This window comes from Perissodus microlepis, chromosome 7, assembly GCF_051167445.1.
Source record: "Perissodus microlepis isolate ML-2025 ecotype Zambia chromosome 7, ASM5116744v1, whole genome shotgun sequence".
Taxonomy (NCBI): domain Eukaryota; kingdom Metazoa; phylum Chordata; class Actinopteri; order Cichliformes; family Cichlidae; genus Perissodus; species Perissodus microlepis.
In genome coordinates this window covers 63,886,458-63,904,785 of record NC_140467.1, presented here as the reverse complement: position 1 = coordinate 63,904,785, position 18,328 = coordinate 63,886,458, and the positions used below count along the sequence as shown (strand labels likewise).

The following is an 18,328-nucleotide window of genomic DNA, read 5'->3' as shown; positions in this document are numbered from 1 at the left end:
GATCCCAAGCAGACACCTCGCGTTTGATTCTGAAGCTTTCACATGCTTACTGCTTCTCCGGGAAGAGAAGAGTTCACTAACAACAGGTTAAATGAGGCAGCTGAGGTTGTCAGTAACACTGAGCATCATCTCAGTGAGCAGAAGGGCCGAGACAGCAAAGAGCCCAACAGGAGCAAATGTTACATTAGAGCCTGTAAACAAGCACATTTGGACTTTTTAGGTCACACGTGTCATTTTTATGGTCAATTATAATGAAAATCATTTATTTGAGACTCATGTGTATATGTGAATTTGATTTTCCATATTTCCGACCAGATCTTCTCTTTCCCTGCTGGCTGTGATCTACACAGTTAAATTCATGTCACGTCTGTGCCTTTCGTGTGTATGTTACCTGAAATTAAGATCCAGATTTTAATGTGTCACAGATGCGCTTCAGTAAGATTTCTGCTCAGGTCCAAAACCTTCCGCGCATTCACAGCGAACGAGGACTTCTAGGACCGGACGGAGCGGAAACACGGACAGAGAACATGATCCCCGGTTCAGCAGAAAATCTGACGCTTCTAAACTCAGGATCCAGTACCTCCCAGCTCCCGTGGGTTCTGAGAGGAAAACATCCTGAGTACTTTTCCGTGTGGAGAGCAGAGGCTGTGCGCACTGATGGATCCAGACATGAACGCGGAAAATTCTTCTGCTTGTCACAGGTTTTAATTACTGCTGCCGTCACTGGCAAAGGAAACTATCCACACTCTAAAACATATGCGGGGTCACAGAAAGTCCACCTGCGGACATTCAGCGGGAATCGGTGACCACAGCGCGGTCATTTATCAGCGTTTCCGACGTTTCCCTGGTTCCTCTCCATGAACACTGCCGAGATGGAGAGAGAGGAACCGCATGCGCGCGCCTGTGAGTCATGTGAGCGAGCAAGCAGTCAGTGGACCGGACCCCTCCCCTGCCTGTCGCGGTCACCAAACAGCAACGACACTGATGCCAACACTAATACTTTTATTCTGAAACATGTTTTTAAGGTTTCTTTAGATTTTTTTTACATTCATGTAGTTACAGAACACACAGCAGCCACGAGCGCAAAAAACACCCCACAGAAGAACGCGTGAAGCAGCAGAAGCAGCATGACCCTCACCCGACACCCCCCAGCATCAAGTCTGCACAGAGAACTGATCCTGAACACGTCACAGGACAGAGATGGTTCTGTGCGCTTTTACGCACCGCCGCGTATTTACGCACGGCCCCGCTCTCTGTCCACGCCACAGCTTCAGACTGTGAGCGTTTATAAATCCCTTTGATGCAAAGTCACAAAAGTCTCGAGCCGCCCGTCGAGCAAAACACGTCACGTCCTCTGCAGCTTGGCGCGGTCCGTCCATCTCTTCACCTGCGCATCGCGTCCGTGGCGCACTGGTCCGTGAGCACCGACAGGCGGCAGTTCTCCGTCTCCACGTTGTTCAGCGGGATGGCCACCTGCGTGTCATCCGGCTCCGCCCTTACCGTCCCCGAGAACGGCCGCAGGTGGCACGTGCTCGGCCCCGAGGGAGAGGAGATCCTCCAGAAGAGGTCCTTCATTTTCTTCCGGAACTCCCGGCGCATGAGGCAGTACAGTACCGGGTTCAGGCAGCTGTTGGTGTGCGCGAGGCACACGGTCACCGGGTGCACGTACGTATGCACCATGTAGAAGGTCTTGTCCCAGTTGACCACGTTGAACTTTACCAGCACGCCCCAGAAGGTGATTGCGTGGTTCGGCATCCAGCACACGAAGAACGACAGGACCACGATGGTGACGGACCGCGTGACCCTGGACCTGCGCTTCACCTGGTTGTTGTTCATGCTGCGCAGACGCACGAAGCGCAACAGCAGCAGGTAGCACGCGCTGACGATGAGCATGGGGAACACAAAGGCCACGAGGATCTTCTGCAGGTGGTGCAGCGCGAGCCACGCCTGGCCATCCGGGAAGGCGAGCAGGCACAGGCGCTCGCCGGCAACGCTCTTCACCGTGGAGAAGATCGCCGTGGGCAGGGACGCGAGCGCCGCGGACAGCCATAGCGCGGCGATAACCCACCGCACCGGGCACACACGCCGCCGGGTCCGGTCCTTCAGCGCCGAGGCCACCGACCAGTAGCGCGTGACGCTCATAGCCGTGAGGAAAAAGACGCTCGCATACATGTTCATGACGGTGACGGTCAGCACTATCTTACACATGGCGCTGCCGAACGGCCAGCTGAAGTCCAGCGCAGTGTCCACGGCCCAGAAAGGCAGCGTGAGCACGAACTGGAAGTCCGTGACGGCCAGGTTGAGGATGAACAGGTTGATGCTGGAGCGCTTCTTCCGGCCGCCGCGCGCCTTCATCAGGAAGAAGACGAGCAAGTTTCCCAACAGCCCCGCGGCGCACACCAGCGAGTACACGGCCGAGATGAGGATGCGCAGCGCCGGGGAGCCGTCCGCGGGCACGTCGATGTCGTCCAGGCTGCTGAAACGGCTCGTGCCCGCCGAGGAGCGGTTCCACGCGGCGCTCTGGTTCCACGGCTCCGCCATGCCGCCCGTGAGCGTCACGTCCCGCGCGAGGGCACAAGACGGGGTGCCGGCGCGCCGAGCTGCCCGGAGCTCCTCGTGCGCATGGTCCCGACGGCAGCCGAGGGTAGACTGGCGGGCAGTGTGCGCGCAACGCGCTTTAAATGCTGCTGATGCCCGCGGAGGCGCGTTCCTGATGGGGGAGGGAGAGAGAGAGAGAGAGAGAGAGCGAGCGCGAGGCGCTCAGTGTTTTTTTAGTTTCCTCCCGAGCAAAAACAACAACTAAAAAAAACAAAAAACAAAAACTGATGCTGTTAGCTGTCAGCAGGTGCACGAGGCTCACGGTGGGGTGACACACACACACACACGCACACGCACGCGCACACTCTCTATCGGCAGTATATTATTTTCATCGTCCTGAGTTATTAGTTCTTGTTCTGAATGCATTATGACAGTAAAACCTCGAGAAGAAAATTACTTTGAACTCCTGCTACAGCAGCCAATGAGTTATTTTTGTTTCAAGCTAAGATGAGGCAAAGTTTCACGGAGGTTAAAAAACGAAAGAAAAGAGAAAAGGTTAAAAAGCTCGGTGAGAGGAAAAAACGTCCGTCCAGTCTCCGAGCAGAGACACTGACGTCCTCTCCAGCGCGTCTTCTAGGACGAACATGAAACGCGCAGCTGTCGCCGTCTCTGAGCCGACACTTCTTATGAATCAGATTTCATTCATTCAAGCAGCAGAGCAGCCCAGACCATCACAGCACCACCGCCGTGGCTGCTGCTGGGACGCTCTCTTTATGAAACGCTGTTCGTCTGATGCAGATGTAACGAGACTCAAACGGCCTGCAGGTCTTTGCTGTTGGCTGGTCGGTCCTGGGAAGGTTGAGCACATGTTTTCTCCATGTGTGGATAACAGCTCTCAAATATGTCTCTGTAACCTTTCAGACGGACCGACGTGGTTCCTCCGCTGGTTCTTTAGACAGCTTAGTGTTGGCGTGAAGTCAGTCCTGATGATTTATGACGAACCAGAGAAAGTTTTCCAGACACTCATCCCAGTAACATCTTCAGCCTTTCAGCATTTCATGTTTATGGTTTTTAATTAAAGTCAGATAATTTCAGATAATTTACAAATGACTGCATTCTGTTCTAATTTAAATTTTCAACTTCCAAACTTTGTCGGCAGAGTTGTGCAAACTCGAAATTCATTCGTTATTCAGCCTGAATGGATTTGAATAATTATTTGAAACGTTGTTGTTTACGATGAAGGAGACGGCGTGTTCCATGTGTAAATTTGTGTTACTGAAATGACTCGATGCCATCCTGTCTGTCCATGTGCTCTGCGCTCCAAGTCCTTCCAAACCTGTCCGTTACGGGTCCGATGGTTATTGTAACGGGATGATGCAGGACGTGCTCAGCAGCCAATAAAAGCTGCCATAAATAAACCACTTCCTGGCTTACATGCGGTTAAGTGGCTTACTTACTTGACACATGTTCATCAGTTAATGAATCCACGCATAGATAAGATGCAGGACCAGCGGGCCAGCTGGCACACAGCAACATTTTCCCATCATGCTCCTGTGATCCAGCTGCTCGGTGCCGGCAGGCTTCATCGATTTCACCCCAGAATGTGGGAGCTTTGCTTTTCCCCCCACACAGGAGGATTTAACAGCCCGGCACAAACACTCAGAGGAACGTCACCAGCTCTGCTGCAGCTTTATTTCAGTGAAAAATCAAGAGAACAAAACACTGAGCAGGAAATGATAATGCAACAGACAGCCACAACAAAGATGGATCGGATTCTCCATTATCCCATAATGTACGTCATGTTAAAAGAAAAGCAGCTGTAATAAGTTAAGACTTGAGACTAACTTCTGACTCCAGAGTTGAATCCACGTGTTTACACCCTCGCCCCACAGTGATGAGATGATGAGATAGCCTTTATTTGTCAGTTGCAGGTCTTTTGCCCACAACCGAGATGACAGACCTTGCCGACCGTACATACAATACACAAACATCACATTGGGGAGACAGGTCAGGCTAGGTAGCGAGGAAAAAAACATCGAAATGTGTAACACAAAAGGATAATACAGGAATGCACAGATATCAACACACCGTAGCACAATAAACACAGACAGCAACATGGGAAAGAGTTCCAGTGTGTACATCTGATCTGGGACCGCTGCAATCTTCAACTGCGCCTCCAGCTGACCCGATGTCCACATCAGAGGGGAGGTAAGCGTCGGAGGTGGCGTTGGATCCGGGGTAGGGAGGGTGATGCGTCAGTGAGTGCTGTTCATTGAACGTTCACCGTGACATGTACATATGATCGTTTCGTTATTCACATTAGCCCGGTGTTGCGACAAACAGTCCTACTTTTGGCCAAACGTCCTACTGTACGTAGTTTATGCACATTTCATGTTCCTGTGCGGAAGCATCCAGGCACCAGTTCAGGAGGTTCGTCTCCTCGGGGAGGGTGTGACACAGCCGAGGATGACGTTTATCCGACCGCACAGCCTGGAAGTATGCAAGTAAGTAAGTATGCATGAATACTGGACCTGCTTCAGTTTACTGTGAAAAGCTCTGTAGAGTTTTTATAGAAGGGGCGGAGCTTCGTGTTTTTCACGAGAAAGTTCATGGAATAACAGAGTCCATTCAGAAGCTTCTAGAACCTTCTTCAGCAGCAATAAGCTGCGGTGATCTGAGGAGCTTGGAAAGAAAAGTGTCCGGACTAAAGGCCACTCACATCCTGGGTCATCTGACCCCAGGACATCACATGATAGGGTGGGGCTAGGCTTGAGAGTGGGTTCACCTAAAACCTTGGCTGATTGTGACCCACTTGGGGGGACACGCCCACAGCGTTTAAATCTGGGACCCTCCACCACCGGCTGCACACCTCTGACAACTGAAGAAGCTTCTCGGATGAAACGTTTTCAAGGAAACTTAAAGAAGTCCGGACGCTTTCCTTTCCAAGCTCCTTCCTACAATGACGTGGATGACCGAGAACCTTCACAGGCCACAGCGATGCTTCTGTGTGACGTTCGGTTTCTCACCTCACTGTGGAGAAGTTTTAGCTAGACGGCCTCATGTGACTCCAGCTCTTTCATGCAGTTATTCAAAAGCTGTTTTCTTGTACATGCACGTTTTATTATAGCCCGCAACACTGCCACCTGTTGGTCAGTCATGGAAGTTCAATTCATTTTACTCAAAACGAAGCTATTCCTTAAATGTTTTCATTTAAGGAATAGCTTCGATCCAGGAAACAGTTGCAGGTAGAAAAACAGACTGGTCTCAAGTAACATTTGGGATATTTATTTATATGTAATGGGAAATATGTGCATTTAACAACATGTCCAAACTGTGATTCGTTTGATTTACTTTGATTCACACTTAAATATCAGGCTTATCAAGATCAGTTGATATCTGTTAGAATGTAATTAACTATTTTTTTATATCATCTCCTTAAAGTGAATAGGTATTAGATCAAAATTTCACATAATTTTTTAGAAAGTCTGTGATGTAGTTTGACCCCCCCCCCCCCCAAAAAAAAAATCCAAACAAAAACAACCGAGTTGTCTTTTTTTTTTTCTCTCAAAGCTGCCAATTAAATCTCCTCAGATTGTCTTCCTGGTGTTTTGGAGAGCATATGAAAATGTTCAAATTAAAAATCAGTAATTAGGGATTTGTGCATTTGGATCATCGAATCTGGATTATTAGAGCAGCTCTTCACCCGATGAACCCTGTGTCCACGTTTTAATGAGGTATCAGCGTGTTCCGCTTGCTTCGCTGCCCACTCGTCTGCTGAACAGGAAGAGTTTAACACTGGCACACAAAGCGTGTTCAGTGAGTGTCAGGCGCCTCCTGTCCCGCTCTTCAACCTCTGGAATAAATACTGACTCAGGCTGATTTTGCATTAGGACACGAGGAGATTTCCTCTCAGTCCTTATGTGGAGAACAATCTGGTTGCTTTGTCTTGAGCCCTTTTATAAAAAACTAATTTCCACATTTATGGTGGAAGTTCCACTTTCGGATGTTTTCCTTACAACAGAAACCTGTACATGACCTCACAACAGCTTTGGGATGAACTAGAACAAGGTTTACAGAGAGCCTTCCCAAAGGTGAGGTAGCATGTGATGAGTAAATCACCTTGGGGGCGGGGCTTATGTCCTGACCAGCAGCTTTTCTACAGTCTGTTCAGCACAACCACATTTGTAGCATGCTTAGCCTTCTTCAAACACCCAGTACAACTACCTGCATGTAGTGCAGGTAAGGGACATCTCTAAACCTGGGTTCTGCTCTGCCTGCAGGCACTCGGCGCCGGCTCCTTTCAATGAGATGCAGGTTATTAAAACACATCGTATCCCGAAAGACGCCCGAGGCGTAGTCGAAGACTCTGATCCGGGATAAGTGCAACTTTAACGATCGCTGCGGGAAGATCAGACCACCAAAGCAACAAAGGGATGCGATGCTGGACACTGAACAAACAGAGGTTTTAAAGGGCGATCTGCTGCGCCAGGAGGGAATCTAACTGGACGTATTTCGGCTCATTAGTCTGCTGCTGAATTACAAATGAGGAAGGGAGTGTTTTCAAAGCCTGCAGCCTGTGTTGGAGTTTTAAAGTGTCTTCTTATGGCTGTTGACTTTTATTTAGTCTGCTATGGAGCTCCTGTGCTAATAGAAAGGACACTCCCCCTCAGAACAATGCAATTTACAGAGCACACTCTCAGTTTCTTGGCTGCGTGGTTGTTTGGTGCCGCGGAGCGAGGGCAAGAATGCTGCAAATGCAACAGAGAAAGTGGGTTTCTGAACACGTGAGCAAAAACAAGCCTTTTGCATGAACAGCCTTTGTCTTTAGTTTATATTCCCATCATCTCAAACTGCTGGCTGTAATCAGTTTTCTGGCATTTTCAGTTACCGGAGGCTAAATTCTGAGGAAATTTATTCAGAGATCGACGTGCACAGGGTCAGTGTGGCTCTGCAAGAGCAGCCGAATAAAGAAACCATTCTGTCCACGAAGTCTCATAAAAGACTAATACAGGGTAGGTCAGAGGTAATAAAACCAAAGTGAAGTGAAATCAATTGTATGCAAAAGCTTGAGATTTTTTTATATCAAAGTAAGAACTTCTGCAGACGGAGACCCTTGAAGCAAGTTTTATTTCTTAAAGCTTGTGTGAAAGCTTGTTCCATCGGAATTGTTTTTCCTGGATCCAACAAGCATTTGTCAAAATGGGAAGTTACTGACCGCAGGGCCCAAACTCTCTGCTTCATCAGAAATGCACAGCTTGGACTTTGAGGGCCACTTTAAACAGTTCCAGTTGTTCAAATTTGGAGTCATGAACTTCATTTCACAGTGACAGCGGAGCCATTACGCCTGCTCTGTGTTAGACTTGTTTATGTCACGAGTGAACTCTCCTGATGATACGGCTATTGATGATGATTATGCAAACTCATTGCCTTGATTTTTCTGGGGTGCAATACCCACTGATAAACATTTCATAGTTTACTAACAATTTGTGGTAAATTACCGTTTGTAATTTTGCTTACACACAAAATAAATGCAACTAAAATCACATTATGATTTTTTCTTATATTTCTGGTACAACACTTAATAGAAACACTGTATGTAGGTATGATTCAAACAGAATAATTAACAACAAATCCTGTAAATGAGTTAAAATCAGCCCAACTTTTATTTGCAAATGCAAAAAGTCTATCAGCCAACATACTGGACACTGTTCTGCTGAACAACGAACAAATATATTTCCACAGCAGCTTCTGAGATTCTTCACCAACACTTGGCCTCGTCCTGTGATATGGTCAATTGTTCTATCTGCATTTTTTGTCCTACTCAACTGTCATCCTCTATCCAAATTTGAACTTCCTACAATAATTCAGCTATCTTCCATAATTACTAAGTTAAAGTCATTGTGTAAACTTGATCCACTAATCTTGTTAAACTCTCACTCCCCTCTCTTGGCCCACTGATTGCTAATACATTCCTCTCTTATATCTGGTTCTGTTACATCTTCTCTTAAAACTGCAATAATAACCCCAATACTGAAAAAGAATGGTTCACAACCTTCCAATCTAAACAATTTCAGGACAATTTCACATCTGCCTTTCTTAGCCAAAGTTCTGGAAAAAATAGTGGCTGCACAGGTTCATCGTCATCTCACTGGAAATAACTTGTATGGACAGTTTTAGTTCAGCTTCCGTTTATTTCACGGTACAGAAACAACTAGTAAAAATCACTATTGATCCTCTGCTTGCAGCTGATTCTCCCTGACCTCACAGCTGCTCCCACCGCATCCTTCTCGCACTCGCCTTGTTTACCTCTTATCTCTCAGGCCACTTACAGTTTGTTCAGTTACTTGTACTGTTATTTTTAATTAATTAGCTAATTTCTCTCTCTCTCTCTCACACACACACACACCTTTAAATTATCATATTTAAAATGTAAACACATTCAAACTTACATTTGATATTGATTATATGAGTATTTATTCCCATATGGAAAAGATATATATAAATCTTATAAAGTTTGTATCTGTCTTGTGTGAAACTTGTATGAAAAGCATACAAGAGTGAAAACAGATATAAGACTCCTTGAAAAATTATATAAATGAAACTTGTATGTTTTGGATACTTACTAAAACAATATATGAAAGTAATGAGAAAGTGGCCACTTTCATGAGTAGATCATAGAAGCCTTATATGATTCATTATATGAAGTAGGCCACATCTGATGCAAGTCTTTTATAAGTTTTTTTCCATATGGGTTGTTTCTAGATTAAACTACACATTTGTTTTGCATTCAAACACAGGAGCTGGCATGCTGTAATATCTTAAAGATGGCTTGTTTCCAGTCCAGGAATTACTGCCTGAATGACTGTCATGGATTTTTGTGATCCAAAAGTAAGTGCAGTAAGTCTTCCCTTGAGTACAGGGGCAGTGGACGTGGGTTGGAGATGCAATGAGCTTGAACCTGCAGGTGACCATCTTCACTGAACTCCTGGTGTCCTCCAAGCAAACCATTTCCTTTCCATAACATATTTTTTCTGGATTTGCTACAGAACAGACCTCAAGTTAGACAATCGAGCTGCATTATTGCACTATTACAAAACAATACTGTAAATTTGATATAAACAATTATACCATCCATTTTCTCCCACTTATCTGCAGCTGGGTCGTGGAGGCTGCCAGCCTGAGCAGAGAACCCCAGACCTCGCTCTTCTAGCTTATCCAGGGGAATTCCAGTGTGTCCTGGTCCTGGGACATGCCCGCAACACCTCATCCAGGAGGCATCCTTCTGAGATGCCCGAACCAGCTCATTTGGCTCCTTTCGATGTGGACGAGTAGCAGTTCTACTCTGAGCCCTTCTTGAATGACTTCACCATGATGGACTGGTACAGCGGCTCATCACTGCAGCTCCAGTCCCAATCCATCCGTCGATCTCTCATTCCCCTCTTGCTCACTTGTGAACAAGACCCTCCTCAACGTAGGGCAGCAACTCATAACTTTTGGTCATTTCGAGCCAGGGTACTGGGACCCACAAACAAAACCAACAGCTGGTAAGGTAAAGATTAGTAATAGTTTCTTTTATTAGGCCCCAGTTAGGGACTGGTACCGGTCTGAACCCATTACTACTGACTATTAAAACTCAAAACCCATTCTTCAGCAGACCAAGCATCCTTTTATTTCATCATAGGAGTCGATCAGACAGGAACAGACACAGTGGGTACAATAAAGGTCAAACTGCACCATGTGTCAACTTCAAACCACAACATGACCCATGTTAACACAACCGAGGCCACTCCCACTTTCATTACACCTGAACAAACGCTCAAATTACCTAATGACCCTTTAGTAAAGTACCTGAATATTACCTCACCAGAAGAAACAGACACAGACAAGTATACTTGGCTGGATTGGACAGCTTACACAGCCAGATCTAATAATATGTCCGAGTGTGTGGCCCGCTCCACAGCACACTGTTCACTGTGCCTACCCCATTGGGGTGGCTGTAGCTCAGGAGGTAGAGCAGGTCACCTACTGATAACTGGAAGGTTGGTGGTTCGATCCTTGGCTCCTCCAGTCTGCATGTCAAGTGTCCTTGGGCAAGACCTCAAGTTGCTCTCCGATGTATTTATCGGAGTATGAATGTGTGTGAATGTTCTTAGAAAGCACTAAGTATAGAGAAAGTGCTTGCGAGAATGGGTGTGAAGGTGGCATGTTGTATACAGTGCTTTGAGTACTCCGGGAGAGTAGAAAAGCGCTATATAAGAATCAGTCCATTTTCCACGATGCCAGGCTTCGACTGCATTTTGCAGCTCCAGATGAAACGGAGCACTGAACAGAATTTCACTCGTCTCAGACGGCAGCCTGTCTGGCATGCTCTCTGCTTTTTAAAGCTACTTCACTCTTTTTTTGTTCCTTTTATTTATTCTTTGTTTTCCACTACTTAGTTCATACTTCTTGCACAGTCAAGTAATCTTTTATTCACTTGGAAACGCAGTTCTCCTAAAACTACAACTCCTCTGTGATGACTGCGACGCCATTCTGCTCCTTTGGCTACAGCTGCTGGAACTCAGATGGCATAGCCGCGCTGGCGTTCAGCACGTCATCCCCACAGTGATCAAGAGGAACTACCACGGCTGCAGAGCCGGGAAAGCAGGACGACTGGAGAGGAAAAAGATTTCGTCCTGCTCTCCTGTCAGTAGTGACTGGTAACGTCAGATTGCTGGTGAATAAGATGGACGAGCTTGCGACGCCAACAAGGACATGAAACACTGCATAAAAAAAGTTCCCGGACCAGGTGTGTGAGAGCAGACTGGGACCCCGGATGTGTGCAATACACACATTGAACTGTTAGCAGTGAGTCTTGAACTGTATTATTTACTGCGAGAGGTTTCCCTTGATAATTATCATTGTTTAAATCGCCCAAGGTGAATGACATCATCAGCTCGGTGACAGCAGACCTGAATCGAAGCCCGTCTATGTTTGTGGGTGTAATGTGCGATTTTAACCACACAAATCTACCGTTTTACCTACGTTCAAGCAATAAAACCAGAGACATTAAAACACTGGACGCACGTCCAAATGGCTCTTTGGGTGTTAAAGGTTGCTGACCCCTGGTTAGACGCTCTCCACGATTTCATCAATCGGTGCTTCCAGGACAGAGTGATGATGACCCAGAGCGCATCTTCCACGGCCAAAATTGAGACGCCGTCATCGAAAAGATGTCGCCAGGCAAACTCCCTCTGCACATCATCACCTGCCAATAAAGACTTTACTGACATCCTGGAGTCAATCAACAAGCGATTGTCCAGTTTCAATGCGAGGCTGTCCCTGATGGCACCTTGGGAGAGGCTTACAGTTACAGGAGCTCTGACCAACTTCTATTCTTTTAAATTATTTAATCTCTTTTCCTTGCTTTTTTCACTTTTTCCATGCAACCTGTCACAAGAATGCTAGCCAGAAACAGCTTGAAGTTATTTCTGTGTTTTTTGATCATATACGGACTGTTTAACCCCAGTACGTGGAGAGCAATCTCAAACATCGGCTCCATTGTTTACACCCGGGATCAGCTGTTAGCCCTTAGCAACCAGCTGATTCACCCCAGAGTAAGACCAGAGATCCCCAGGGAGTTACGGCGGAGGAGACGGGGCTGTAGAGCTGGAGCTAAGTGTCAAGAGTGGAAGACACGGTACAAACAATCTGTACCCATGACGCTGTCACCTACCTGCTGCATTGGGGCTTCTCTCATCTGGAGAGCACCAGGTGCACTGTTATTTCTCCAGTGCCTTCAATACAATCCAACCTTAAGTGCTAAGGGAGAAGATACAGGGAGCAGGAGTGGACCATCAGCTGTCCTCGTTGATTATTGACTACCTCACCAGTAGACCCCAGTAGAGGCTGTGGGACTGTGTGTCTGAGGTGGTAGTCTGCAGCACGGGGGCCCCACAAGGAACAGTACTCGCCCCTTTCCTCTTTACCCTGCAGACGGACCGGTAACCATAGTCAGTTTTCTTCACTCCAGAAAAGAATCCACTTCACTCCCCTTTTTCCTTTCTCTTGCTCTGACACTCTTGCATTAACATTTGCAATTGATTAACAATAGATTATGTCAAATTGCTAATGCAATGTGATGCCATAACAGCTAAAACACCGTCACTCTCTACTAATACGTTAACTACAATATTCCCGGTTTATTTTTTTACATTTTTATCTCCATCTCAGTTTTCTTTCATCCCTCCAGGACACCCTTCTCCTTGTCCCCCGCCCTTCTTTCACTGCATGGATCACCCGTTTCCCTATGCAACCACAAACACATCTCTCTGCAGTAGAGTATTACTTCCTGTTCCAATACACAGTGCTGTTTTTGAGTAGCTTATCTGCATAGCAATTTAATTAAAAACTTCTGTTAACTATAACTTGTTTAATCCTCACGTGCTTCACCCGAAGCACACTTTCTGTGTACTCGCTACCTAATTTATAGCCAAAGTATTCACTTACTGTGTCTGTACGCTAGCTTAGCTCATAGCCAACTCGCTAGCAGTATGGCCTCTTCACCTGTCCCTCCTGCACTTTCCTGCTCATTGTGTCAGATGTTTAGTTACTCCTCGGCCTCCTTTAGCAGTAATGATACTTGTAACAAATTTAGCATATTTGCAGCTCTGGAGGCCAGTGGTGGAGCTTAGACATTTTGCTGTGATCTTTAATTTGACTTTCTAGTTATAATCTTCATTATTTTATGTTATAATGTAATATGCTGTGCTCCATAAATTGATCCTGCTTTGTTGTCTTTTGTGTTGTTGTAAAGTGTTGGTAGATGTCGTAAAGGGGGTGTGTATTTGCCCACAAGTGGGGGCGATGAAAGCTTAGGCAAGTAAGCAGGACGTGGAGCAACAGTTTTCTGACCGTTGCCGTTTATTGTGGTTTCGCTGTAACAAAAGGAACGGAAACGGAGCTCCCAGCAGAGGCCTTTGTTTTGTATTTTTCAGTTTCTATGGAACAAATAAATGTTTTCCTTTTTTTTTTTTTTTTTTTTTTTTAAACATTTGCCTCATTTTTGCTACCAAAAGGCATACAAGCGATTCAAGAAGAGCACGAGTCAGAAACTTTACGTCCCACAGAAGCGGCGTGGAAGGACCGAGTTTGCCGCTACAGCCAGGATTACTGAATTAGAGACTCGGCTTCCCACCCTTCATTCACCCGTAGCTAGCCAGGCCCCTGTAGCTGGTGCAGCCGAAGATAGCGTAGGCCCCGCTAGCTGTTGCCCGGCAGGCCCCAAGCAGCTGGGGAAAGAGGACGGCTGGGTGACGGTGAGGAGGAAGCATAGTCTTTAACAGAAGCCCCAGGTACACCACCAACCCGTTCATGTGTCTAACCGTTTTTCCCCACTCGGCGACACACCCGCCGGGGGTCAAACTCTGGTAATTGGTGATTCTGTTCTCAGGCATGTGAAGCTAGAGACACCGGCAACCATAGTCAATTGTCTTTAAAAAAAACAAACAAAAACAAATCAAAGAGAGAACAATACAGTATCCACATCTGAACCAAAGAGTAAAACAGTGAAATGTGGATTATTAAATATTAGGTCTCTCTCCTCCAAGTCTCTGTTAGTACATGACTTAATAATTGATCAACAAATTGATTTACTCTGCCTTACAGAAACCTGGTTGCAGCAGGATGATTATGTTAGTTTAAATGAATCAACACCCCCGAGTCATTCTAACTACCAGAAACCTCAAAGCACAGGCCGAGGGGGCGGTGTGGCAGCAATTTTTCACACCAGCCTATTAATCAACCAAAGACCCAGACAGACTTTTAATTCATTTGAAAGCCTGATGCTTAACCTCGTCCACCCCAGCTGTAAAACTCAGAAACCAGTCTTACTTGTTATCATCTATCGTCCACCTGGGCCTTACACAGAGTTTGTCTGATTTCTCAGACTTTTTATCTGATTTAGTTCTGAGCTCAGATAAAATAATTATTGTGGGTGATTTTAACATCCATGTAGATGCTAAAAATGACAGCCTCAACATGGCATTTAATCTGTTATTAGACTCAATTTCTTCTCTCAAAATGTAAAAGAACCCACCCACCACTTTAATCACACTCTAGATCTTGTTTTAACATATGGCATAGAAACTGAACATTTAACAGTGTTTCCTGAAAACCCTCTGCTGTCTGATCATTTCCTGATAACATTTACAAGTGACGGAAGTGACGGACAAGGTAAGCGACGCATGTTGTAACTGATGTCAGACGCCGGAGATTTTGGCGGAAAAATTAAAGCAAACGGTAGCTTAGAATTGAACAAATTCCTTTAAGCTTCAATTTTACCAAATACACTTATCAATTGTCTTATAACTAACAACATTTGTCTAAATCATCTCCTACACCCTGGAGAACAACGGGGAGAGTTTAGAGGCTCTCCAAGATTACATTGATCAGTTCTTCCAGGATCTCGTAATGAAGAAGGCTCAGAGTGCATCTTCCCCGGCCAAATCTGAGACGCCGTCATCGAAAAGATGTTGCCCGGCAGATTCCCCTGGCACAACATCGCCATCCGGCAAAGACATAGCAGACATCCTTGAGTCAATCGACAAACGATTGTCCAGTTTCGATGCAAGGCTGTCCTTGGTGGAGATTCTACACCGGGAATTTAAATCCTTGCGAGAATCACTGGAGTTCAGCCAGCAGCAGTTGGAAATGCTCGCTGCTGAAAATGCCACACTAAGGGAGTCGGTGACATGTCTCACTGAAAATGTTACTCAGCTAAATAGAGAAAATAAAAGAGACAGTTATTGATCTACAAGCTCGTGGCATGTGAGATAATCCGCTGGAGAAGACGCGGAGACTACGGTGAAAAGCTTCATCAAAACCCACCTGAAGCTACCGGAGGACACCGTAAAGAACATCGCCTTTGATACCACATCCTATTGTGGCCAAATTTGGCCACTTCAAACAAAAGGAACAGGTGAAAAGTCGTGGCAGGGAATTAAAAGGAACGGACTTCAGCGTAAATGACCAGTTCCCCAAAGAGATCCTGGAACGACGCAGGGTCCTCTTCCCCCACCCCCCTCATGTTTTTAACACACGTATATCTCCACAGCAATCACACAACCCCTTCCCACTATGGACCCCATGAAGACCCCTTGATGCTTTTGGAATATTTACGCGATATCGAACTCCCAGAAAAACAACAACCAGAAAAACCACAACCTTTGTGCAACAACGGAGACTCGGAACCAGTCTTCATCGCCGGTCCATGCATAACCGCGAGTGAGTGTCTGCCTAATGATTTCAGTGATGTTTTTGAGTACAGTCTATCAGATTTTTAATATAGTTGATATACCCACCACACCAGATTGTCTCAGAAACAACACCAATTCAGGTGTTTTGAACAAGGCTGCATAACAGACTCGCAAATATCACAGGCATACGACGCATACTTAAATACAGCAAACACATCTACTTTTGATCAGACCCATTCTGCATCAAAAAATGATATACTATCTTTGATTGATGCCAAACTCAGCCAACATCAACAAGCAGTACAGAGGGATGTGCAAGAAATAGCGGCTAAACTCACGTGAGAAATAGCAGCTAAAGTCAACCAACATCAAGAAGCAGCACCAGGGAACTTGCAAGAAATAGCAGGGGTTCTAACTAGTATCCAGGAGACAATAAACAATACCTCTGGTTTATTAGATCTCATTAATACCAGCTTTCTAAATAGTTGACTTTTAAAATCCACACCATGGATCCACCCCGTAAATTATTCAAACACAATGATGGTACCTCCACTCGAGCTAAATGGTTTGACTTTGAGGGTTTTAACCATGCGGCTGCACAATTAGTAAGCAAATGTCAAGTTTTGCATGCAAGACTTAGTAGTCTCGCTGCAGCACGCAGGGCAGTGTCTAATGCGCGTCCTTGTCCAACTCATTCTGAAGCCGTTACTGATGATGCTGTTGATCAACCAACCGAAACACATCCGGATTTGCCTGTAGCCACGAATGTTACTGTTGCAGGGACTGTTGTTACTCAAGCTACCGTCGATTGTCTTATTACTAGGGCTTCTGTCACGCTTGAAAGGGTGCGTGCACCTAGCACACATGCTTATCTGGGTGCTGCTGCTGCTACTGCAGATGCTGATGCTGACGCACCACCACACAACCCCTCAAACAATGGAAATTCCTCAAGTGTTAGCCATTCACAAACAGGTGCTCCAGTAGTCGAGCCCATTGTTCAGTCTGGGTCTGGCAGTCACAGTCATCATAGCATCAGAGAGATACCTAATTTCAACGCCCAAGAATTGCGCGAGCGCCTTGATTTTAGGGACATAAGTCTTGATGATCCAGAACAAGTGCCAGAAAGAGTTAGAAGCTGCTTAGCTAATGTGATAGAGCAGTGGCTGGATCTGAGCAGGGCTGTGTTCTAAATGTGGTCCTGCGTGGGCCCTCGTTGGCTTCTGATGTTCAAGCTGTTTTAAATCCTGATGATCAGTATGACCCTGACCTGTTTCTCGACCAAATAGCTCAAGTTATGCAAAGTAATGACGAATCCATCGGTGATGATGAATTAGAGTTTATTGTCATGGTTGCACAAAACAGTAGCGGCGGGGCTCGCTTAAAACTGGCAAACATCCCTCATGATGAGATTCTCTCAAAGAAGGGTAAACATTTGTACACACCAGACAATACGCACAACAATTTGTGCTTCTCCCTGTGGATAGCACATTCATTAAACCCAACAGCCCCCGAGCATGAAAAACATGCTACTGCTAAACAGTTACATGCTCGAGTAGGTCTATGCGACACAGACAGTATCATTCTCTGATGTCGGCAAATTTGAGAAGCACCTAAACATTAAGATAGTAATCTATTATCACGCAGCAGGACGTAACCGTCTGCAGTTTTTTCACACATGATGAGCCAAATCCAAACACTGTAATGCTGTACCTACACAATGAACACTATCATCTGATTGAAAAGCCAACAGCTTTTCTCGGGGCAGCCTATGTGTGTAATTTCTGTTACAATACATATGAAACACCGCTCTAGCACAGCTGTAAACATAGATGCAACGTATGTTTCACACTCTGTCACCACCACAGAAGGTCCCACCGTGAAATGCAGTGACTGTAACCGCATCTGCAAATCACAACACTGTTACCAACAACACAAATTACCAGAAATAAAACACAACATGGTACCGTGCGACAATATGAAGCATTGCATGAGTTGCGGGGTCACATATAGAGAATCAGAGAAATCACCACACAAATGTGTCCAGCCTAAATGCGAGCACTGCCGCGAGCCTAAATTAGCCGGGGACTCTGAGCATCAGTGTTTCATACAGCCTGTTGAACAACAGAACCCTTGTGATAAATATATTTTATATGATTTTGAGACACGGTATCACAACGGCAAACATGAGGCCAACTTTGTGTGTGCGTCTGATCTGAAGGGTAACAAGTTCACATTTAATACATTAAAATGTGTGGATGCATTTGTGCAGCATTACAGACGCCCAAGGTTTCGTGGGTACACATTCATGGCACATAATCTTCACAAAAGCCAGATGCATTATGAGTAAAACATATGTTATTTTATGACCATAGTAAATGTAGTTGAATTATGTTAACAGCTGTAGTATATATATATTATCCTTTAGTTTGGATGGTGTGCTGTGCATGTAGTCTAGTTCTCATTATAATTTTGAGTTAACAGAACATATTCACTTATTAGTTCATGAGATAAATGTGCATCACTCTGTATCCTTGATCTGCTGTGAATGTCTCACA

The 18,328-nt window shown here is 45.6% G+C and overlaps 1 protein-coding gene across 1 annotated transcript; it reads right to left on the bottom strand.

The window, feature by feature from the left end:
• Window positions 1-987: 987 nt before the first annotated feature.
• On the bottom strand, window positions 988-2,660 carry rxfp3.3b (relaxin family peptide receptor 3.3b). Its single transcript, XM_084936619.1, has one exon. It carries the CDS (start codon window positions 2,539-2,541, stop codon window positions 1,384-1,386), a length of 1,158 nt encoding a protein of 385 aa, XP_084792745.1. The 5' UTR covers window positions 2,542-2,660; the 3' UTR covers window positions 988-1,383.
• Window positions 2,661-18,328: the final 15,668 nt, after the last annotated feature.